The sequence below is a fragment of the Cnephaeus nilssonii genome (genome assembly GCF_951640355.1).
Source record: "Cnephaeus nilssonii genome assembly, chromosome: 5".
Taxonomy (NCBI): domain Eukaryota; kingdom Metazoa; phylum Chordata; class Mammalia; order Chiroptera; family Vespertilionidae; genus Cnephaeus; species Cnephaeus nilssonii.
This window is the reverse complement of record NC_137076.1, coordinates 79,642,925-79,666,835: the sequence shown is the minus strand read 5'-3', so window position 1 is coordinate 79,666,835 and position 23,911 is coordinate 79,642,925. Positions and strand designations below refer to the sequence as shown.

At 43.4% G+C, this 23,911-nt stretch overlaps 1 protein-coding gene across 2 annotated transcripts in view; it reads left to right on the top strand.

Annotated features, from left to right (window-relative positions):
• SIL1 (SIL1 nucleotide exchange factor) overlaps positions 1-23,911 on the top strand; it is a 212,319-nt gene that overhangs the window by 33,430 nt on the left and 154,978 nt on the right. For both annotated transcript variants that reach the window (XR_013813523.1, XM_079770873.1), the window contains exon 2: positions 20,904-20,996. Coding sequence is in view for 1 of the 2 variants with exons in the window: in XM_079770873.1 (XP_079626999.1) it covers positions 20,922-20,996 (75 nt within the window). In the remaining variant the exon portion in view is untranslated. The remainder of the gene's footprint in view (positions 1-20,903; positions 20,997-23,911) is intronic.

Here is a 23,911-nt window from a genome sequence, read left to right as displayed (position 1 = left end):
GCTTTCACATCAAAATGTTGGACTCTGGGCTATTTCTCTCCTTACCTGATAATTAGAACAATAAGATATTAGTTTGGCCTCTGTTAAGGCTTTGCTGTGATATGGGGTAAGGAAAGAGGCTTGTTGGGGGCACTGCAACGGAGGGTTTGTCAGTGCTGATTACTTCAAGCCTTGGTAGGGTACCCAGCAGAGTACTCAGGTCTGTCTTGGGGAGGCTGTGTGCAGAAAAGGAGCAAGGAATAGGGCTCGAGAGTGCAGGCCTGGACTCACAAGGACCCAGATTCAAAGCTTTGCTTTGCCACTACTTGTTTGTTTCCTGTGGCTGCTATAACAAATAAACATAAACTTGGTGGCTTAAAATGACAGATATATATTCTCTTCTAGTTCTAGAGGCACAAGTCTGAAGTCAGTATCACTGGGCTGAAATTGACGTGTTGGCAGAGTGGCACTCCCTCCAGAAGCCCACAGACTGTTCTTTGCTTCTTCTAGGTTCTGTTGGCTGCTGGCATTCCTTGGCTTGTGGCTACATCACTCCACTCTTTAAGTTCAGCATCTTCAAATCTCTGTGCTCTGTCTTCATATTACCTTCTCTTGTGTACTTATGTCAAATCTTCCTCTGCCTCTTTCTTATAAGGACATTGTGATTGTATTTAGGGCCTACCCAGATAATCTAAAATAATCATTTTTTAAGACCCTTAACTTAATCACATCTGCAAAGACCTTTTTTCCTTATAAGGTAACATTTATAAGTTCTAGGCATTAGGACCTGATATCTTTGGAAGGCTATTTACCACATTGGGTAACTTTGGAAAGTGACTTTCACTAATATATGTTTGTTTCCTTATCTGTAAAATAAAAATGGTAACTGTATCTTCTGCACCTGTTTCTATGAGGCTTAAGTGACATCTTGTATGCCAAATACTTGTCACAATGCCAAGTGTATAGTTGTGCCTAGTACTTAGTATTATTATTATCATTATATACATATATATTATTCATTATTATTGTTTAGCCATCTTCTGTCAAAGGGAGAGGAATAGTTCCTTAAGAGTTTATTTGATTTGAGACAGTTTCTTCCCCACCCCTACCCACCGTGGCCCCCACAGCCCTAGAGTCTTTGGTTATTACTCCCTACGGTCATCAGATATGTGCCCAAGATCACCTTCTTACCCAGTCCTCCATTTTCCACCATGAGCTGGTTTTTGGGAACAGGCTTTACCTTTCATATCTGAATGTTTGTTGTCCCTAAAAATTTATATATTGAAGTCCTGACCCTTAGTATGGCAGTATTTAGAGTAAGACGTAATTAAGGTTAAATGAGGTCACAAGGGCGGGACCCTGATTGGATAGGATTAATGTCCTTATGAGAGGAAATGCCAGTGAGCCCTCTCTCTGCATACACTCACTGAAGAAAAGCCATGTGAGTACGTAGGGAGAAGGTGGCTATGAACAAGCCAGGAAGAACACTCTTACTAGAAACCAAAGGAGTCAGAACCTTGATCCTGAACTTCTCCAAAACTGTGAGAAAATAAATGTCTGTTGTTTAAGCCACCAAGTCTATGGTATTTTGTTATGGGAGCCTTAGCAGACTAATATAGGGGGTATCACCTGGCTTATACCCACTTGTGCCCAGATACTTAAGGAGACGCTTGGAATCTGGAAGTATTCTCATTACTGTTCAAGGCAGTTCACTGTGTTGCTGCTTTCCCATGGATAATTGTAACTCCATGATGAAGCATGGAAGAATATTATCTTTACAGTGGTATTTAGTATCTGATAGCTATTAGCCAGAAGGTACATGTCCCCAGTGAGGTACTGGAAATACATTTTATCTCTTCTATTGCCTGCTATTTCACGAAAACATCCCTGAAGCATTTTAGTCTTGTTTTTCATAGTTGTCTTCAAGTGGGGAATTGTTCTGATTTGCAACTTTGGGGGATAATTACTATGTTCATTAATTTCTGTTCTTATCTTTTCTTCCATTTATTACTGGTTTCTTGAGAAAGTTTTTCCCTAAATCTACACTAACTGAGACAGGTCACTTGATTAAAAGGGTATTTTACAACACTGGTTTCTCTGGCTCCCTTGGCACACTGATGGGAGGGCTGTGTCAGCATCTTCATAGCTGGGGTGACAGTCTGATCTGGGCTTAGATGAATAAGAGACTTTTGTGGGGGGCAGGGCTCTGACCTCAGGCTGCACTGCAGAATCCCACCCCCCCCCCCTCCCCGGGTATTCCTGGGCAAGGGGCAGAAGAGGCTCACCTGGTGTTCTTATCAGAGATTGAGTCATAGATATGAATCAAGCATGTGTTATGTACAGGACATTGTGCATGGCACTGTGACAGATACGGTTTTTGGCTTATAGGGCTGCTCAATACATACCAGTACTGATTAAGTGAATGTGTGGCTGGATTGAGTGGCCTGAGTATTCAGAGAGACTGAAGGGGCAAACTAGGGAGACAGTGACTGGGGGCTAGTGGGTGAAGGGTGCTGTAACCTCTATGGAAATGTAACAGAATTAGGAGCTTCTGCTTGAGGGCCATGATGGCCTAGCTCTTGGAACTGCAAGAGGAAGTAGTAGAGGAGGAAGGCTGTGTTGAGAATGGTTAAATTTGTTGTTATTGATATTTTGACCTTGTGAGTCACCTCTTCTTTTCATTGTTATGTATGTTCTATGTAAGTGCACATGTTTTCATAAAATGTGATCACCCAAGACAGTTGAGGGAAAAAATGGAAAAATAGTAGTTTAGACAAGTTGGCTAAGGATAGGGCAGAGGCAGGGATGTATGTGAGTGAGATGCCTGGGAAGAGAACTCTTTGAAGAAGGTGAGAAAGCAAAAGCCAGAAAAAGGATTTGAATTAATGTGGAACTGAATGGGAGCCCAGCTTAGAGAAGTCTGATCTGGGCTAGCTATCTAGGGAAATAGCACTGGAGAGATTTTTGTCTGTAAGAATGAGGGGGGATAGACAGCAGTTAGCTTGGGATACTGGGGGAAAGGGAACATTGGGAAGAATGGTGTAATTTTCTCACCACCCACACTCCATGTGTCTCTCAGTTATGACGTGTCATGTCATGTGGCAATTATTTGTTTATATGCTTTTTCTTCTCCTAAAAAGTAGGAAAGGGGGCTCGATCATCTCTGTATCTCAGTTACTTAATACTTCAGTTACTTAATAGTGTTCATCACATAGCAGGTGCTGCACAGATGACTGATGATGAACATGCTTGAAGTTAAGGCCTCAGTGAGCTATCCATTACAGACTGAAGTATGAGGGATAGGGATAGGGATGGGGTAGAGGGGAGATGAGCACATAATTGCCTTTAGGGGTGACTCAGGATAAAACTGAGAAGTGAGTCTGACACAGAATCTAAGTCATCCTTCAAGAATTTACTAGCCCAGATGGTGTGGCTCAGTGGTTGAGCGTTGACCTATGAACCAGGCGGTCATGGTTTGATTCCCTATCAGGGCATATGACCGAGGTGTGGGCTCAAACCCCAGTGTGGGGCATGCAGGAGGCAGCTGATCAATGATTCTCTCTCATCATTGATGTTTCTATCTCTCCCTCTACCTTCCTCTCTGAAATCAATAAAAAATATTAAAAAACACACATGAAGTTACTAAACATTGCTTTTGTGTCAAGCATCGAGTTAGCTGGGCAGAATGGATGTGGTCCCTGTCATTATGATGCTTAAGGCCTAGCAGGGGAGAAGGACAACTATATAAGAAAATGTAATAAATGCTATAATCAGAGAAGTACAAGTGCTGTGGCAGTACCTAATTTGGACTAGTGGGGAGGGCCTCCTAGAGGAAGTGTCTTATGGGATAAGTAGGAATTTGCCAGATAAAAAGGAGGGGAAACAGAGTTCTGAGCAGAGGGTCTATCATGTGCAAAGGCCTGCAGATGGGAAATCAGCTGTCTTAGGGCATTGGAAAAAAGTTCCTTAGAGCCATTTGTACATAGGGAGAGGAAAGAGATAAAGCTGAAGATGCTGATCTGGGTTGGATGGTGGAGGGCCTAGTTTTGGAATTTGGCCTTTATCCTGAATGCCTTGGAAAATCATTGAATGTTTTCAAGTAGGGGAGGGTAGGAGCAAAGCATGCTCTGGCTATAGAATAAGCCCTCTAACATTTAATCAAGGTGAATACTTGTAATGTGCTGATCTTCTACCCCAAGATTGTTTGATACTGCAGCGGAGTCTGCCCATTTGCTAAATCACTGTCTGAGTGCAGGAGCCTGAAGTGTGGGTGGAGGGGTGAGGCCTGCTGCAGGCCAGAGTCCCTGGTGTTTGATCTCAGACCCAGTGCCCAAGGCTGTGTTGCTTAACGTATGGTTTTCAGGACTGTAGCTCTCACTTCAGCCCTTTCACAGCAGCTTAAAATTCCTCAGCCACTGTACATTCCTCTGCTCTGCGTTCTCCAACAAATTGAAAAATTTTATGACAATGTCAAATCAATGGAAAAAGTTTTGAAAAGTAGGATTGAGAAATAAAGACTTCTTTGCCTTTTCTCTCAGCAAGGGAATTTGAAAAATATAGAAATCCTAAGTTATATGTTAAATATCCTTGGGGTTTCATTTCCTTTCCTTTTGAAAGTGTTTTACATTAACCAAAATCCAACAGAGATGCTTGTGGGAAGATAATTCCTTTTGGCTGGAGCTTAAGCTCTACATTGTGAGCTTTTTAATTTTCTTTCATCGGTAGTGGGTTGGGGACCCAACTGTGCAGTCACCAGAGCTCATCACAATCCTGTTGCTGGACAAGTTATCCCTGTGAATCTGTATGTTTTCCCCTTGCACCTACCTAATGAAAGCCAGATTAAATCAATTTTAAATCAAGGAGATGAATGATGAATTTTTTCTTAGAACAGAAACTAAATAAGGTCCCAAAGTACTAGATACAATAAAAAGTGAAGTTTTTATTTGCATGTGTGCTATTAGGCATGGCTTTAATGTTAGGAAAACAGGAGGTTCTTTTAATGTAGTATTTGGAAATAGGCCATCCCCAAAGAGATGAACAAGAGTGCTTTTTTTTCTCTGCTCCTCTTCTCTTTTGTAGTTTGTGTATGTCTGCGTGTTTTCAGTACCATGCCCAGGTACATAGTACATGTAGGTGCTCGGAGACATTTGAATAAATGAAAGGATGGTTTTGAGCAGGTCCTTCTTTCTCTCCTGTTGCTCCTTCCCTCCAGCTCCTCAGCCTGCCATTTGTTCATTTCTTCATTCATTTATTCATTCATTCAACATACATTTATTCCTTCTGGGCTAGTTTGTGGGCCAATGATAAGGAATGGGATGAAGGGAAGTTTCCATTGAGTTGAGGCTGAAAGGCATGGCCAGATTTCCCCTTCTTTAATATCTATTTTGTCCTTTGAAATTTATTTCTAAGCTACTATCAGCAGTAATATCATCCTCTTGAAAATTGCCTTTTTACAGCTGCTTTGGTGGAAGGAAATTACTTCCCTTATGGTGAGGGAAGGTGGCAGAGTAGGCATTAAGACTCTTCCACTTAGTGGCTACCCCCATAGTATGTTTCCATGGGGTGGGGTTTTGGGGAGCCAAGCTTGCCTCACCTGGGATTTCATTCTCATAATTGTATGTCTGGCTCTGGGCTCCCAAGGCATTGGACTCTCCAGAGGACTCATGCAAGGCACCATACCCTTCTTGCAGCCCACATTGCAGTTTTCAAGTAGGGGAGGGTAGGAGCAAATCATGCTCTGGCTATAGAATAAGCCCTCTAACATTTAATCAAGGTGAATACTTGTAATTTGCTGATCTTCTACCCCAAGATCGTTTGATACTGCAGCGGAGTCTGCCCATTTGCTAAATCACTGAGTGCAGGAGCCTGAAGTGTGGGTGGAGGGGTGAGGCCTGCCGCAGGCCTGAGTCCCTGGTGGGCTACTGTGATGGAATGGGCTCCTTGAGTGCAGAAAATGGCTTTTTTTGAGAGTATTTCAGAGGGGCTTAGAAGGCTGGATTTTGGGTATTCCAGAAACCCCGAGCTGAACAAATAAGAGATTCATTAAAGTTGTGTCCCTTCTGTTTCCCTGGGTCTTGCTTCATTGAAAGCCTGCTTGGGTTGCCCTCACCTGAGAGGTGGGGGGTGGCTCACAGAAATTTGGGCAGGTGAGTAGGAAAGGAGATAGTAGATAAAATTGACAATAGTTGGTGATGGATGGGCAAAGGGTGGAAAGGAAGTGGGGAGAAAGGAGGGAGGTATTGAGGAGAGCTGCTGGGTTTCTGGCTTGTGCAGTAGAGCTAGGCAATGCTAGAGGATCAGGAGTGTGGGGAGAACTTGAACTTAGCTTTGAACTTATTGAGTGTGAAACATACCAGAGGATACTAGAGCAGGCTTATCCTTTAGGGAGAAGTGGCACAAAAGACTGTGTCTAGAATCTTAGGCTGCTTTCCTGTTCAAGTTAACCACTGGGGTTTTAGGCCAATGTGAGGGGTAATACCATCTTACTCCAGATTCTACTGGTTCTTTTTATTAATAGATGCTGGGAATTTGCAAGAGCCAACAAACCACTGAACTGTAAGGCTAATAATTTGTTCATAAGCAGAGTTCACAAACAATGGTGACCCTCTGCACTCAGCTTGGGTGGGGTTGTAAATTGGGTGGGGCAGGGGGTCTCAGGGAATCACCAGGGCGGAGCAAACAGCAATGGCTGCCCATCAGCCCTGCCCCGAAGAGGTCCCCGGGTCTCTGTGTCCTGCGGCACCGTGCAGGAACAACGATCGCTGCAAGCACCTCTGAGAGAAAGCCACCCTCGTGTTCCGGCCCGATGCCAGACAGTCCAGTTTCTCCCGATATGAGTCTGGGTCCCCAGAGTCTCGCCTGGAACTGGAGTTCAGAGCAGTTGGGAGCTTGTATCTCCCTCCTGATTGAAAAAGACAACATTGTACCCAGTTGCCACCCCGTTTCCACATGCGCCTCCGTACCTCCGCACTTCTGCACCTCCTCCCAGTCTCAGTGCGCTTTTCTCTTCTAGTTGTATAACTTCCACTCAGCCAGCCTTCCCATGGTTCTGGATGATATCCGTTTTGTCTTTTAGTTGTAGTTTTGATGTGGTTGTACGAGGCAGTAAGTTCAGTTGTTTACCTATGCCGCCATCTTGGTTCCTTCTACTTACTGCTACCCTTCTTAACAGGCACTGTTATGGCTAGTAGGCCCTGGGGTATGTGGTATGAGGGTACCTATTCGGAGCTCTGGCCTTGAAGCTGGGCCAGGTCAACTTTTCCATACCATTTTTGTCTCTATACCTTCATCTTGGCCACTTGTCTAGGGAGCCAGTCATACGGTTGATGCAGATTGAAAGCTGCGCTGGTAAAAGGGGCAAATTGATAAGTTGGTCTTTAAGCCTGCAGTTTTTCCTTTGTGCTCACTCTTTCCTTGGGTTACTGGGTGGATGCTCTGTTTTTGGGGTTGCTGAACAAGAACAAGGCCTTGAGCCATCCCAGGGGCCAAATCAAGTCAGCAGACAAGGGAGCTGGTTCTATATTGAGAATAATATTTAAGTGTTTTTTTATACCTAGCATTTCAGGAAGAAAGACTCCATTGAGCTCAGCTTTCCATAATTCTAACTTCTTACTTGATCATAGAGGTGGCCACACACACTTTTTTTCAAAGGAATAATTCATATATGTGTGCTTCTCTTCACAGATACTTTATGTACCTGTTTTCGTATATCATCAGTCTATATTTTCACCTATTTTAATGACATCATTTTCCATTGTGCTGTTTCAGATAACCTTTTTTAGATTGTTGATTTTATTCAATCAACAAATATTTATTGCCCAGGCACAGTGCTGAGTAATGAAGATAACAGCAGTGGGTTAGGTGGACAATTGTCCCTGCCCTTGTGGAGCTCCTTGTCAGGAGGATTCTAATTATTACAGGCCTGTGAAATGGAACTTTACTGACCACCTAACACAGCCTTAGAGAGGATGAAGAGGTTGTGTAGTTCTAGCCCTGGCTCCTGTCGCTGCCTTTTTAAAAGCAAGGGAGGCCTTGGCACGACAGTGGCAGTTTTGCTTGTAACTGGGCTTTCAGTGAAGCCCAGGATGAGGAGCCCTGGGACCATGCAGAGTCAGCTCTGAAATGGGACTGCTGCATCAGGGAAGACTGCCGTTTCCTAGGCAATAATACTCTGCTTAATATTTTTAGTGCGTGGTCATGGCAGAACTAAATGTGGTTTCTGATCCCAAATTGGTAATAAATGTAGACATATTTAGAGTCAGAAACAATGCATTTAAAATTCTCTGCTGCTTAATTGTCCTGCCAAGTGCTGAGTTTAGGTTTCTTTGTTTCTTAGCTACCTACTCAGACTCCCACCATCTCTCAGAGAAGGCTCCTGGATTTTCTCTGGGTGTTAGGTGGGATTGGGAAAGCCATGAATTATGGCTCCCTGAGCTGTGTTGAGAGGTATCTGATTTTTATGTTTCTGCCCACATATGTAAATATGTACATTAAAAATATTCATCTACCTTTTGACTTTTTAAGGACCTGGGATTATAGTCTTGGACTCTCAGGCATGTTAAAAATAAAATACGATGTTTCAGTTACTGACTTACCTGGAAGACATAGCCAATGCCAATTTGGTAGTAGTGACTTCTGTGCTTGGTGACCCATCTTCATGCTGCTGCTGTTTCTGTAAGTAAATGCTATTTTCTTGAGGTTCCTCAATTAGTTTAAGGAGGACCCTAATTGTTGCTCATCTCATCATTTCAAAGTCATAATTTGTGTCTCAACTTGTAGGACAGTATCCCTTTTTTCATGGCATAGTCCTTAAGAGGGCGTTCGTTTTTAATATTATACTGCCTGAGACTCAAAGGCATGCTATCCACTGGTTGTGAACAGGACATCACCTGAGGGCAGTGATGGTATCTTTTCTAAGTTCTATTTCATAGTATGGTGCCCAGTGTGGTTAGGGGACTGAGGCGGATGCTAAAATATCTTTGCGAGGTACCTGTTTCTAGGGTGTGATTGCTGAATACTTATAATCCAAAGTGCCAGGGTGGCTAGCAGAATAAGGATTGGTGTGCATACTGATTTGCAGATAGTCCATTCGATGCTATGGACTGGAAGTCTTAACTTCCTATCATAGTCCTACTAAGAGGCCCTGACCTTCTCTATACGCATGGAGACAGCAGGGGTAAGGGCTGATGAACTCTGATGGGTTGTGTGGATAAATGTGTGCAAGTCCCTGGTATTTGGAAGCAGGCTATAAAGAAAGCTCATTGTGTCATCTTTCAGGTGATCTAGTTATTGTTTTAAAAGGAGAGGAAAGAAGAAGGCCCTGGATGACAGCTGACCCTGTCTAGTGTAGTCTAAGCAGTCTAGTCTGACCCAGCTGTTCCTGCCATCCCTACTCCACCATGGAAGTAGGAGAGCAGCAGCAGAATTTGGAGACAGGCCTGAGTCACCAGGAAGCTGCGCTCTAAAGTGGCTGTTCTTAGTCTGAAGTGGCTGTTCTTCAGTGGGCACTGATGCAGAGTCAGCCAGTATCGAGGTTTCAATAGAAATGACTCTGTAGGCACCTAGAGTATAGTTCAGGTGTGTAGGCAGACCTGTGGCTCAGGAAAACTGGGTTCTGAGGAGAGGCTTGATTATTAGAGCAGAAGACAATTTTTTTAAAAAATATATTTTATTGATTTTTCACAGAGAGGAAGAGAGAGGGATAGAGAGTTAGAAACATCGATGAGAGAGAAACATCGATCAGCTGCCTCTTGCACAACCCCTACTGGGGATGTGCCCGCAACCAAGGTACATGCCCTTGACCGGAATCGAACCTGGGACCTTTCAGTCCGCAGGCCGACGCTCTATCCACTGAGCCAAACCGGTTTCGGCAGAAGACAATTTTTGATGAGGGTGAAGCTTTCGCTGCATTTGTTTATCCTGACCTTTGCTTAGAATATGCTCTAACAATAGTTGATACAAGCTTCTTGTGTCCTCACTTTGTGTCAGGCACTGTGCTGTATGCTTCAAATCATCTCAATACTGACAACCATCTTACAAAACAGTTACTGTCAAGTGCCTTTTCAGATGAAGGAATTGAATCTTGGAGAGGTTAAGCCCCTAGCGCAAAGTCCCATAACTCCTTGGGGAGACCTGGGTCGAAATCCAGAGCCCACATTCTTTTCATTACACTGGAGTGGAGGTGGAGTAGAGAGGAGCTTCTGGTAGCATTTGTTGTTATCATCAGACACAGTCCTATCACTCTCAGGACCTCAATCATGGCCAGGAAACAAGTATAAGGAATAGGTCTCCTTGCCCACAATCTACTAGGAACTTGCAATCTAGGGCCTACTGGAAAGTACATTGACCAGGTCTGGGGTATTTCTGTAATTTACCTGGTTACTTGCTGGTGTGCTTAGGTAAGCCCCATTCACATTTTGGGCTCCATTTTCTTTATCTGCCATGTAGAAATAATCCTGTCCTGTATATTTCCTGGATGGGGAATAATGGCATATCAGGATTATAGACTAGTTGGAAATGAGCTTGGATATTGTCTTGGCCAACTTATTTATTTATTTATTTATTTATTTATTTATTTATTTATGTGCCTGAGGCATGAAACAGCTCTGGCCACTGACACAGACATCAAGCTAGGATGAACTAAGGACTGTACATCTGCTTTGCCCCCGATTGATATAATAGCAACACCACCAATCAGGTGTCTCCTTACCAATTGCCAGGGGGTTCTTGGCCAACTTTTAACCCCATATAGTTATCTTTTCCTCCCTGCTGAGTTCTTGCCAAACAGTTGGGTATATATGAGGGAAGTGCATGGTGCTGGGCTCTGTGAGGGGAAGCAAGGATGCTTTTGCTTTCTGTACAGCTGGGAAGCCTGAATGATGGAAGATGAAGAGGTCAAGCCATACAGGGTGCCAGTGACCTTGATGCAACTTGAGTTACGGGCATTCTTCCTCTTGAATGTGTGTACCTCTGCTGTGGGCAGGGCTGTGCCAAGGGTATTCAGTTATTAAAATATGTGTGTATGCATGTGCACATGTGTGAGTGTGTATAATGTGAAGAAACTTGGAGAGAGATGGGTCTCTCTACAAGACGGCCCTGTTAGGCTCATTTAAAAATTTCTCTCCTGACAAAATGTATACCTTTTTATTCACACTGTTGCAGAAGAAGTAGAATGAGTCCAGTTTCTGTGGCTGATTTCATAGACCATGGAAAGGCAGCATAGTCTGTGGAAAGAGCATGAGTTTTGGGGCCAAACTGGTTTTGAATCCTGACCCTACTATTCTCTGGTTGTGTAAACTCGGTCAAGTTACTTAACCCCTCTGAATTTCAGTTCCCTCATGGGCAACATGAGCAGCATATTAGATCCCCATCAGAGGATGGTTGGGAGGAGCAAATGCGTTTAGAACTTTGCATAGAAAGTGCTCTGTAAATGTTGACTATATTATTATATGACATAATTTATTTTCCTCTGAGCTGCCCAGATACTGAATTTGAATACTAGGGGATTGGGTGTCACGGGTATTTCTCTCCATCCCTCACTGCAGGTGTTACAATTATGATTAGTACAGCTCTACAAAGCATAAGGACTAAAGCTTCTGAGCAGTCTGAGGCATGGCTGAAAGCTCAGAGAAGGTGGAGTTTTGTCTGATGGGAGTTTGTTCTTGTAGAGTTTGCTTCCCTGCCCCCTTCCTCTGCTGGTGTGAATGTGCCCACCACTGTCCAAGGGTTCGTGTGTTGAGGGGTAGTTCTACACCATCATAGGAACTTACTATATGGCATCAGAGAATACCTCTGTAGGACCACTGGAGTCACTTTTTTCTCTGTTATTTTTAAGACTAGTGAAAATGTTGGGGGAAAAGTAGATTTAGAGAAGTAGCTCCAAATCTCCAAACTTCAGTGGACTCGCTCGACATTTCAGAGTGTTCTACTCATGTGTCTCTGTTTCTTCACATGTGTATCCTCTTTGGGAAGGCAGCTCTGCTCACTACTATACCATCAATGCCTTTTGAAGGTCCCCTGGCAGCCTCATTGCCAAATCCAGGGGATTTTCTCATCCTCATTCTAACTGATCTCTTGACATTGTTGCCATAACTTGATTTTCTCCTCTCTTGACCTGTTTAATTCTTCACTGTTCTTGTTGTTCCTTGTTGCTCCTTTTTCTTTTCCTAACCTCCAACCCTGACTTGAAGACATTTCTTAGCTCATTGTTTCTCTCTAATGTCTCTCCCCGAGACAGGGATTTTATTCCTGTTGCCTCAGTTATTACCTCTGTTCTGATGGCACCAAAATTCTTGTCCTGCACTGGCTCTCTCTACCTTTTTGTCTTTAATAGGTATGGAGTTGCCAGGGCCTTCCTGGAGCCACTGACAAGCTCTGTGCCTAAAGGCATTGAACTCTGGTCATTTTTTATATAGATAGATTTTGAGTGCTTGCTGTGTCTTCTGGATCATTAGCGGTCCAAATGAAGAATGAGTTTTAAGCTTTGTTCCAGCATCCAGGTTCTTTGAAAGCTGTGACTGAGTAGGACAGGTGTGGAGAGGGCTAGGCTGGGCTCCCTTTTATTCAGTCACTGTTTGTCACTTGATTTCTTTTTAGATGGAGCCACTGTCTTTTGTCTCTGAGATTGCAGTTTTTGCTAATATGCTTAGCAATGTTCTTGAAGATAGGTCCTCTTCCCTACTGGGGTAGGAATAAAATTGGTTATATCCCCTACTTTTTGGAGTGTAAAGTACTGAGAAGGGACCAGGAATGCAACATTCCTATTTCATTCCATCCCGTGTTGCCCTCCTTCTAGGGCTCCAGTTGCAGCTGGGCCTGTGGAGACCTTTTTTGGTTCCATGTGCTCTTCCACGTGGAGTCAGCACTTGTTCCTGTGTTGCCACTGGAAAGGCCCCTCTTGGGTTCTCCCTTGCAGCCTGCACAAGTGGATTTTGGCTTTGTAGCTCTCTGGTCAGGCAGAGGCTTGGGTTAGTTATGAACTTTCTATCCTCCAACAGCTTCCTCTAATTACTTTCCCTCTTAGGTACCTTGGATTTTTTGAGAGCAGTCTCCACTGGAGTCACTTTTTGGTCTGAGTCTTGACTTTAATATTTGGGGCAGATACTGTTCCCATTATGTAAGTGGTCAGTGGCTTAAGGATGGTTCAAGTCCAACCTTCTGGTCAGGTAGGGGCTGGACAGGTTAGAAGCCACATTCTTTTGCTATTCAAAGGCTCTTTTTACTTAATTGTTGTCTATTTACTGACTTTTTGTTTAGTTTATATCTTGCGGGGAGGATGGGAGAAGCCTGTTTGTCTGACTATTCCAAATTTATTTCTCTTCTCTTTCAAATTATTCTTTAAAAATCCATTTCTTTTCCTTAGCCATTGCACATTGTTCTCTGTTGTCAGGACTGTCCTTTCAGTGTCCTCTTTCCATTGTTTCTTCAGCTTCATATTTGCCTGCTCAAATCAGGCAGTGAGTTTCTGTTTGTGTAGAGGTGAGTGACTGTGTGTATGTGTGTGTATGTTTATATGAGTTTGTGCAGCCCATAAATAGTAATAAATGTGTATCTGTGGGAAGAGCTCATCCTCTAACTTTCAGTCTTAAAGCACGAGATTGTTTTACAGCTGTTCCTGCAGCTGGCATTACAACATAATTGTGGCCTGGATCTCTGGACACTAGTATGCTGTGAAAAGCACTGAGTGGGCTGGGTCTGCCATGGGGCTCAGGAGAAAACTGGCTTGGGTCTCTGTTTTTAGCTGTGGCAGGGATCAGGGTGTCTTTCTCTAACATTTGTTTCCTTTTCCTCCTGGAGTAGATACCCACAAAGGCTTTGGTCCTAAAGTTTGAGGTGTGGAGCCAGCTAGAGGGTGTGTAGATTCTGCAGGAGGCAGGAGCTCTGGAGAGTGGTTCCAGGGTGCCTGGCCTGGGCCTGACTGCCTTTGGGTCCAGAGGAAAGTCATCATCTCTGCTCTAATGAGGTGTGATAACTAGGTGCCAGGTATTGTACCAAGAACTTTCCATGCATTGTTTTATTTTATTCTCCCCAACATTTTTTTTGAAATAAGAGCTCTTATATATTCATTTTACAGATGAAGAAACTGAGGCCTAGTGAAGTAGTATCCAAGGTCACATAGCTAGATATTGGCAGAGCCAGGAATTGGCCTTAGGTCTGTCTGATTTTAAATCCAGGTACTACACTTTCTACCTAATGGTTTTATCTCTTTGCTTTAATTTTCTCCTTATAAGATGAATGTAGGAATTCTTGCTCTTTTACTTTTCCCAAAAGAATTGGGGAAACAAATACATGGACATACATTGTAGGTTAAGAACGTGTACATTTTATAAGATGGAGTTCCAAGTGCTCCTAGGCAGGCTGCTGAGCTTGCTCTGCCTGCTGAGGATACTTGTGACCTTTTCGTGTTCTCCCTGTGTTCCAGCCCTGAGACTGGAGAGCAGCCACTGTCCATGGGGTCTGCCAGCAGTCCCAGTCTTCCTCCCTTTGTTGGCTTCCTACATCCTTCCCTGCCTTGAGAGAAGACAAAAGTTATGGGAAGATGTCTGATTTACATAGAGCCCAGTCCCCTCCCTCAGTCCTGTCTGAATTGAGTGGAGGACATGAGGCGGCAAGGGAGGTAAGGGCTAGCCAGTCCATGGGCTGCCTCTCACCCATGTCCCTATCATCTGCTCTGGCTGCAGTAAACTGGCAATTCAGATGGCTGAGAGCATCCAGCCTCAATTTAAGTAGAGGTACAGCCTACAAATGGCCAGTTTTGAGAGGAAAATGGTCATCTCAAGTACCCTATTATCTCTTTTGTCCCAAAGCCCAAGAATATTTAAGGAAAGAGTTACCAATGGAACATTGAAATATGTTCCCTTTTCTTGTATTGAATGATAGTGTTTTAAGTCGGAAGAAGGACATAAATGTAAAGGTGTAGGTCTGTCCTCAATTGAGAGCCAAGGATGACGGATGGGAGGGTTTGTTCTGCTGGTGTGCAGGGGCAGATGATTAGGTGAACCCAGGGTTAATGGGTGATGAGTGGTTTGGGGAGGGCACTAACCTCAGGCTGTGTGCCAAATTATGCCTCAATGGGATGCCATGACTTTGGCTTTATTTTTGTCAGGGTCTTAGGTTTTCTTTTGTTGCTGTTGCTATCTAGGTCTCTGCTTGAGGTGGTGGACCATACCTGTATGCCACTTCCCATTTTCAAGAACATACCTGTATGCCACTTCCCATTTTCCTCTTTCCCCCTACCCCCAGCATAAAGCCCAGGAAAAAGAATATTTGCTCTCCACCTGCTATATCCTGAATAAGGAGGAGACCAGGTGACATGGATGCAGGGCAGGTCTTAGGGTTGAGGACACCATTACCCACACCTACTTACCCTCTGGTGCCCCCCTGCAAAGCTTGGGAAATTGTGTCACACTTTTCTCCAAGCCTCACTTCTCCCATGCACCTCCCCACCCTCCATATTCTTCTCTCCCTGTTTCATGGAAAAAATATATGGAGGCAGTGCATTCATTGGTCAGGTGGAAATGAAGGATCCATTTGCAATTGATCTCTCACTCTTAGTATTGGCCGAAAATGCTTCTGAGGGTGTAAATGTATGTGTGTGTGGGTGGGTGGGTGGGGGGAATGGAGGTGCTGGGAGCCCTGTAGAAGCTGCCATTTCTCTTTTCCCCCACTCCCCTTCCCACTCTAGGAGTGGGGAAGCTGCTGTTTGTGAATCAGTTGCCCCCGGTCTCTTCTTCCTCTGTCCCTTCTGGGCCTCCTGCTCCTGTTCATTTTTCTTCTTTGCCCTTGACTTCTTCTCATTTATCTCTTCCTCCTCATCTTTTCCCTCAGAACCAGTTTCAGTGTTTATTACTATCATGAGGGAGCATCTAACTGTGTGTGTACATGCATATATATACATGAACAGTTTCATGTAGGGGACAGGAAATCTGTGACTTTGGGATATTCTTTGTTCTCTCTTATTGTATATTGTCCTCATAATGTTGTGAGTCCCCACTTTCATTTTTTATTCCCTTTTCCCCACACCCAAGGCCACCGGGGTAAGAAAGGTATCTTGGAACCCATCTCCCTTTCCAGCCTTCTTTCTCACTCCTGATGTGGAAGCTTCGTCCCCTTGTTCATCCTCATCCAGCCTGGTCCCCCACCCTCCTCACACCGAGGCATGGCCAGGCACCTGTCCAGAACCTAGTGCCATGCTGTGAACTCATTCCCTGTCTTTGAGTGTGATTGGTGCCCCAGGGAGCCAGGTTGCTGAGGGAAGCTCATGTGGCACTCAGCCGATCCATTTTGTCGACAAAAAAAAGAGGGGAGAAGCTGGCAGAAAGCAAATGCTTTTGCTGCTGGGTGAGTGTAGCAGCTATTTATAGCACCCAAGCCTTTGCTTTTCCTTTTGGCTGTGCTTTTTTAGCATAGTGCTGGTCCAGGAGGGCTGTTTTCTTCCATAGCTCCAGATGTCCTTAGCAAAAGTTTCCGTCTGCCCCTGAAAAGGGTGAAAGGGTGGGCTGGGCAAGAGGGTAATAACTTCTGAGAGTGGATGCAGGCAGGGCTTTTGTCCAATTATGTCACAGGACCATTTTATTGAGGTGGAACATGGAAAAGTGTGGTAGGAACAAGGAAAGAGAAAAGGTAAACATCGTAAAAATGTTTTCCCATAATTAAGCCTCTATTGAGTAAATTGCCTAATGAGGTGTATTGGGTCTGAGTGATCAACACAAAAACCTTTTATTTATTTTTTAAAGATTTGTTGTTTTTTACTTAGGGATAGGATATTTTTTTAAATATATATATTTATTGATTTCAGAGAGGAAGGAAGAGGGATAGAGAAACGTCAATGATGAGAGAGAATCATTGATCAGCTGCCTCCTGCACACCCCCTACTGGGGAATCAAGCCCGCAACCCAGGCATATGCCCTTGACTGGGATCAAACCAGCGACCCTGCAGTCCGCAGGCCGACGCTCTATCCACTGAGCCAAGCTGGCTAGGGCAACACACCTTTTAGAAGGGTCTGGGCTAATACTGACGTGCTGTATTTTTCTAAGGCTTTTTTTTTTTTTTTTTTGGTCTTCTTTTATTTTGTTTTTCGTTCTGCCTTTCTTAGATTATTTGCCAGTTTGGATTAGTTCTCTTGACTTCCACTCTAGTTTACTGACCAAATTTTTCCACTACTTCAAAAAGAAACTCTGTACCCTATAACTCCCCTGGTAACCTGTAATCTTTCTATTTCTCTGAATTTGCCTATTCTAGATATTTCATTTAAGTAGAATCATATAGCATCTGTCATTTTATGTCTAGGTTATTTCACTTGGCATATTGTTTTCAAGGTTCATTCATGTTGAAATATGGGTTAGAATTTCATTCTGTTTATGGCTGAATAATATTCCATTGTATGTATATACCACATTAAAAAATATACATTCAGCCCTGGCTGGTGTTTCTAAGTGGTTAGAGCATTGTCTCCTGCACCAGAGGATTGTGGGTTTGATTGCCAGTCAAGAGCACATGCCTAAGGTTGCAGGTTCAATCCCCCGCCCTGATAGGGGTGCATGTGGGAGGCAGTCAACCGATATTGCTCTCTCTCTCTCTCTCTTTCTCCCCCCTCCCTCGCCTTCTCCCTCACTTCCTCCTTTCCACTCTCTCTAAAATCAATGGAAAAATATCCTTGGGAGAGGAATAACAACAACACAAAAATACATTTATCTGTTGATGGATACTTGGGTTATTTCCACCTTTTTTGTTTTTGTTTATTTTGTTTAACTTTAAGAGAACATTTGTTTGGTAAATTAGAGATAGAAGAAGTAATTCCTAGAAGAAATGAGCTTAGGAAATGAGTTTTGGAGGTAAAGGAAGGGCCCTTGGAGCTTAGGAGTGAGGAAGCTCATGGTAGTGTGCCTGGGGAGGAGAAGGGGGTGGGCGGGAGAGGGAAAGGCACAGGCATGCTCCTGGGAGGGAGAGCGCACTGGGCCCTCCATCCTAAGGGTTTTAAGGGCAGAGATTTTAGGGGAGGCTCCAGGGAAAGATCTTAATAGAATATTCAGCACTTTTATAGGTGTGTCCTCTCCGGGTCTCAGTTTCCACTGATAGATTGGCCGGCACCAGGGTATGGGGAACATTATTCAATGCAGCTGGTCTTAATGTCAGCTGTGGCTGGTTTTGTTGCTTACCTGGGCCTCGAGCTGAAATGCAACTGGCCCTGTAGCTCAGTTGGTTAGAGCAGTGATTGGCAAACTCATTAGTCAACAGAGCCAAATATCAACAGTACAACGATTGAAATTTCTTTTGAGAGCCAAAGTTTTTAAACTTCTTCTAACGCCACTTCTTCAAAATAGACTCGCCCAGGCCGTGGTATTTTGTGGAAGAGCCACACTCAAGGGGCCAAAGAGCCGCATGTGGCTCTCGAGCCGCAGTTTGCTGACCACGGGGTTAGAGCATTGTCCCAACACACCAAGGTTGTGGGTTTGATCTTTGGGCTCTGGCAGAAGGAGGGCAGAGTGAACTGGAACTGTGTGAGGAAAGTTCAGGATTGGGGGGACTCTGGCGTTGAAACTCAGAGGACAGCCACCTAGGTTTCCTATGCTGAGTCATTCCTTCACTCTTCGGAAGACATCTCTTACATATTTCCACCTTTTAGCTATTGTGAATAATGCTGTTAACATTCACATAGAAGTATCTGTTTGAATCACTGTTTTCATATCTTTTGGGTAGAATATATACCTATGGGTGGAATTGCTGGATCATATGGTAATTCTATGCTTAGATTTTTGGGAAACTACCAAATTGTGTCCCATAGCAGCTGTACCATTTTGTATTCCCACCAGCAATGTATGAGAGTTTCACTTTCTCTACATCCTTGTTAACATTGATTGCTTTCTTTTTTTGTTATTGTTGTTTAATTGTAGTGGATTTAAAGTGTTATCCAATTGTGGCTTTTGTTTGTATTTCCTCAGTGATTAATGATGTTGATAATCTTTTCATATCCCTGTTGGCATTTGTGTATCTTTTTTGGAGAAGATCCTTTGCCCATTTTAATTTGGGTTGCTTGTCTTTTTTTTCTTGAGCTGTTCATATATTCTGGGTATTAAACTTTGATCAGATATGTGATTTGCAAATATTTTCTCCCATTTCGTTGATATTGTCCTTTGACATACAAAAGTATTTTAATTTGTCATTCTCTTGATATGTCCTTTGACATACAAAAGTATGTCATTCTCTTGATATTGTCCTTTTCATTCTCTTGATATTGTCCTTTGACATACAAAAGTATTTTAATTTTGATGGAGTTTAATTTATCTATTTTTTTATTTTATCACCTATGCTTTTGGTGTAATATTTAAGAAACTATTGCTAAATCTAAGATTATTAAGATTTCCTCTATGTTTTCTTTTTAAATTTAGGTCTTTGATCCATTTTGAGTTACTTGTTAAAGATTTTTATTGATTTTTAGAGAAAGAGAGAGAGAGACACACACATTGATGTGAGAGCAGAACATTGACTAGCTGTCTCTTGCACATCCCCAACCAGGGGTTGAGCCTGGTATCGAGCCCACAACCCAGACATGTGCCCTGATCAGGAATTGAACCAGTACCTTTTGGTACATGGGATGATGCCGAACCAACTGGGTCACAGGGCCATTAACACATTTTGAGTTACTTTTTTGTATGTGGTGTAAAGGAAGGGTCCACTTCATTTTTTTTTCCTTTTAAAGATTTTTAAAATTGATTTTTAGAGAGGGAAGAAGGGAGAGGGTGGGAGGTAGAGAAACAAGTATGTGAGAGCCATATCAATTGGCTGCCTCCTGTATGCCCCGTACCAGGGATCAAGCCTATAACCCTGGCATGTGCCCTGATTGGGAATCAAACCAGCAACCTTTCAGTGCATGGGACAATGCCCATCCAGCTGAGCCACACAGACCAGGGCTGTCCACTTCATTCTTTTGCATGTGGATATCCAATTGTCCCAGGATAGTTTGTTGAAGAGTCTGTTCTTTCTGTATTGAATGTTCTTGGTAACCTTGATGAAAATAATTGACCATATATGTGGTTATTTTGGGGCTCTGAATTGTATGCCATTGGTTCATATATTTGTCCTCATGAAGTACCATACTGTTTTCATTACTATAGCTTTGTAGTAAGTTTTGAAATCAGAAAGTGTGAGTCCTCCAGCTTTGTTTTTTTCAAGATTTTGTTGGCTGTTGTGAAATTCCACATATGTTTTAGGATAGTTTTCTTCACTTCTGTAAAAAAAAAAAAAATCATTGGAATTTTGATAGGGATTGCATTGAATCTGCATATTGCTTTGGTAGTATTGTAACCTTAACTCTCCAATCCATGAACATGGGATATCTTTTCATTTTTGTGTCATTTTAATTTTAACAACTACTAGGGTCTGTACTTTTATTTGTCTGGCTGTTTGAAAAGTGATGTGAAAGGCTTTCTAGCTTGAGATTATTGAACTATGTTGGTTTAGGGATGCTGATGACATCTGTCTTCAGGTATAACTGCAGGTATGGTTTAGAAGTCAATGGTTATAAAGGCTTATGCAGATTTGGGCTCATGTCTGTCCACATACCAATCAAGGGTTAGTTTCCTTTTTTCCTTACCATAGCCAGTACCACCCAGTTCAACCTGATAAGAAGTTGATAATGAGGAAGGAAGGGACCAGAGCTATTATAGCTCATGTAAGAAGAGTTCTGGTGGCTCAGTTCCAACAAAGGCATGTCTCCCCTTGGGTGGCTGGACTCCTTATCGGAGATGGAGGCTTCATTCACATTGATCTATTCCTATGGTAGAAGACCTATAATACCTCTATGTGGGAAATGTCTCACATTCATTGAACAAGTGACATCATGGGAATCACAGTGCTGGGGGATCAGGCATCAGGGAATTAGGAACCAGCTTCCTATTGACCTGTTTTCTGTGTTTATATTCATTAGGACCTGCCCCTATCTAGGATGGCTCCTCTGGGCATGCTGCTTGGACTATTGATAACCACCTGCTTCACCTTCTGCTTCAGTCATCAGAACCAAGTAAGTACCTTATCACAAGAGGGATCCCTATTGGGTCCAAAAAAGCCTCTATGCCACCAGAGCTGCTGTGGAAGTGGGGTGAGCTTTTATGTTTCTTATATGAATGTGGCCAGTGCTGAGTCATGGAGTCTGTGTATTTCTTTCCCTCTATCTCTGAATCCTCTGGCCTCTGTTTAAAGTTCATGATATAGTTTCCCTTTGGGGAATGTATGGTGGTGATGATAATAATAATCTATAATAATAAAAGCATAATATGCTAATTAGACCAGACGTCCTTCCGGACAACCTTTCGGACGAAGTCGTGGCGGTGGGAGCCGAGGCAGAGGCAGCTGAGGCAGAGGCAGCTGCAGTGGTGGTGGGGGATGAGGCAGCCACCGTGGGGGCGGGGGCCAAGCCCCTTGCATGAATTTCATGCAGCGGGCCTCTAGTTTTAATAATAAGAAGCTTACCATGTACTAGGCATTGTCATTCATTAAGTTCTTTATGTCTATTCTCATTTACCCCTCCCCCCCAATAATACTATGAAATAGACAACTACAATTATTATCCTCATTTTGAGAAGGAGGAGATTAAGATTCAGAGATTTTAAATAACTTGGCCAAAATCTACAACCAGTTTGTAGCAGAGTTGGGAAGGTCAAGATTATCTCCAAAGCTGGCTGATTGTATGGTGAGCACCATGTAAGAATGGTTCTTCCTCTACTTCTCTCTTCCTGTGCTTTCTCAAGTCTGTCTGTAACTCTGTATCCTCTTTCCCAGCCTCTCTTTATTAACATAGACCCCATTGCTTAGGGTTCTTGTTATTGCCACAGGCAGGAGCAAAATGCCCAAGAAGGTCCTGAGCTTGAGCAGGCTTCTGGCTCCATTTCCCCTGGCCTGCCTCAATAACAGCCTGCCCATGACTATCTCCCAGTGCCCTCTCTTTTCCCTCCCTTGGGAAGTCTTGATTGTCAGTTCTGACAGCTTCACCCACTGCTGGCCACCTTTCCTAACCCCAGGGGCTCCCACTAAATGGTGGGTAAAGTGCTGGAAGCTTTGGAGCAGGAGGGCTTGAAGTGCAAATGACAAATGAGATGAATTTAATAACAGTCCAGCTCAGCTGAAGTTCACCTCTGACTTGTGGCAAGCTTCCACCTTCTCTCTGAAATCATTTGTTTTCTCTCTGCATTTCTCCCCACTTTGAGGAGCAGGAGACAACATACAGTTAGGAGTCTTGAATCCTTTTGAACTTTTAATGTCCTCTGACTAATCTTGTTGATACTGGGGTTTTGGTCTCCAAGAAAAATGAGAATGAGATCCCATTGGCCCCTGATGGTGGGACTGGCCACAGCCTGAGGGTTGGAGATGTCTTTGACCTGACCCAGAAAAGCACCCAAGTGTCTCAGGAGATCAGGGCTATTCCCCCTACCCCAAACCTGCATCTCACAAGGATCCGGGTGCTCCCATTGTGAGCTTTAGCAGATGTACAATTAACAAAAGCATGCTGATGAATTTACTTAAGGACTGTGTCAGTAAGTCTCTTTTGGATAAGAGTCCAACCAAATAGATAAGCTTTCAGAGCCATAATTATTCTGGCCCATATATATTAGTTCTATTGAGTCTAGTTTCAGAAAAATGTTAATACTGGCTTTCATCACCAGAAGCTGCTTTTATCCTTATGTCTGTTCCTAAGCTATATCAATTTGTCATCATCTTTCATCATGTGCTAAGCACAAGTAGGAGTTGAAGCATCTTTTCTCTCATACCATAAAAATTGCTGCCCTGATGGGGCATTTAAAATCCAAATTATATAGCTAGCCACCTTCACAACAGTGAAAATGGTTAGTGGGGGAAGTGAGAATGGTCATGATCCACTTTTTCAGAGTTCAGACAAGTGCTCCTGGAGACCTGGAATTGTCCTTCCCGAGGGCATTTGTGAAGGTTAATGGCCACCCAGGAAAAGTTGGCTGTGTGTATCAGGGCATGATCTGGAGTCAGCCTCCCTTCCTGGCTGTTGCTGTGGCACCTGAGGTGCTACATCTTAGGTCTGTGTGGATGCTGAAGTGATATGGTTACATGTATCTAAATAAGAGGCACCTTCAAAAAGGTGGTGAGTAATGAGGGAGGTAGTGGAACCCAGTGGAAGGAACACAGACCTTGGTAACATCCTTTGGGCACTTTGACCATTTCTGAGCTTTGTTTCCTTATCTAATAAAACAGGGTTGGTATGTTCCTCTTAAGATTTTAGTGTAGATCAAATGTGATTATATATAAAGTACCTAATATTTGGAATTGGCACAGTCACGTCAATGGATGGTCAGTAAATGTCAACTATTCTTTTTAGTAAGGGGGTGGCTGCTTCTAGCATTTAATTTAGGGCTCTGTCAGACACACTCCTGTCCCAAAATCTTGCCCTGGCAGTCTGTCTCTAACACAGCATCTATCAACCTACCATTAGAAATTCGTTCATTCTGTTGGATCTTGAAGTCTTTGATATTTAAGAATCTCTTATTCAGATACAAGCGCAAGGAAGTGTGACATAGTAAGCTGTTGTCAGCTAACACCTTAGCTGGGATTTCTTGCAGTCAGTTGAGAAGAAATTGGTATTTGGAGTGATGGTGGCAGGGAGAAGAGAGGGCTGAGGATTCAGCATGGAAGGGAGCCCTAAGAAGCCAGCTGAGGGGGCACCAGAGCATGGGATTTACTTCAGAGCTGGCCAAGGGCTGTCTGGCTTTTCTCACCTCTTGGTCTTTCTCTCCTATTCAAGACACTGCCCAGACAGAGAGAGGCTAGTCTTGCTTGTTCTTTCTTTGAGAGTGTGGTTTCTCACTTGGTCCATGAAAACCCTCCCTTGGCAAGGGGGCTGCGCTGAGAGACATGCTAAGTTAATCTCATTGCCCTCACTTCATTTCCTCAGTATCCAGGGCACAACCATTA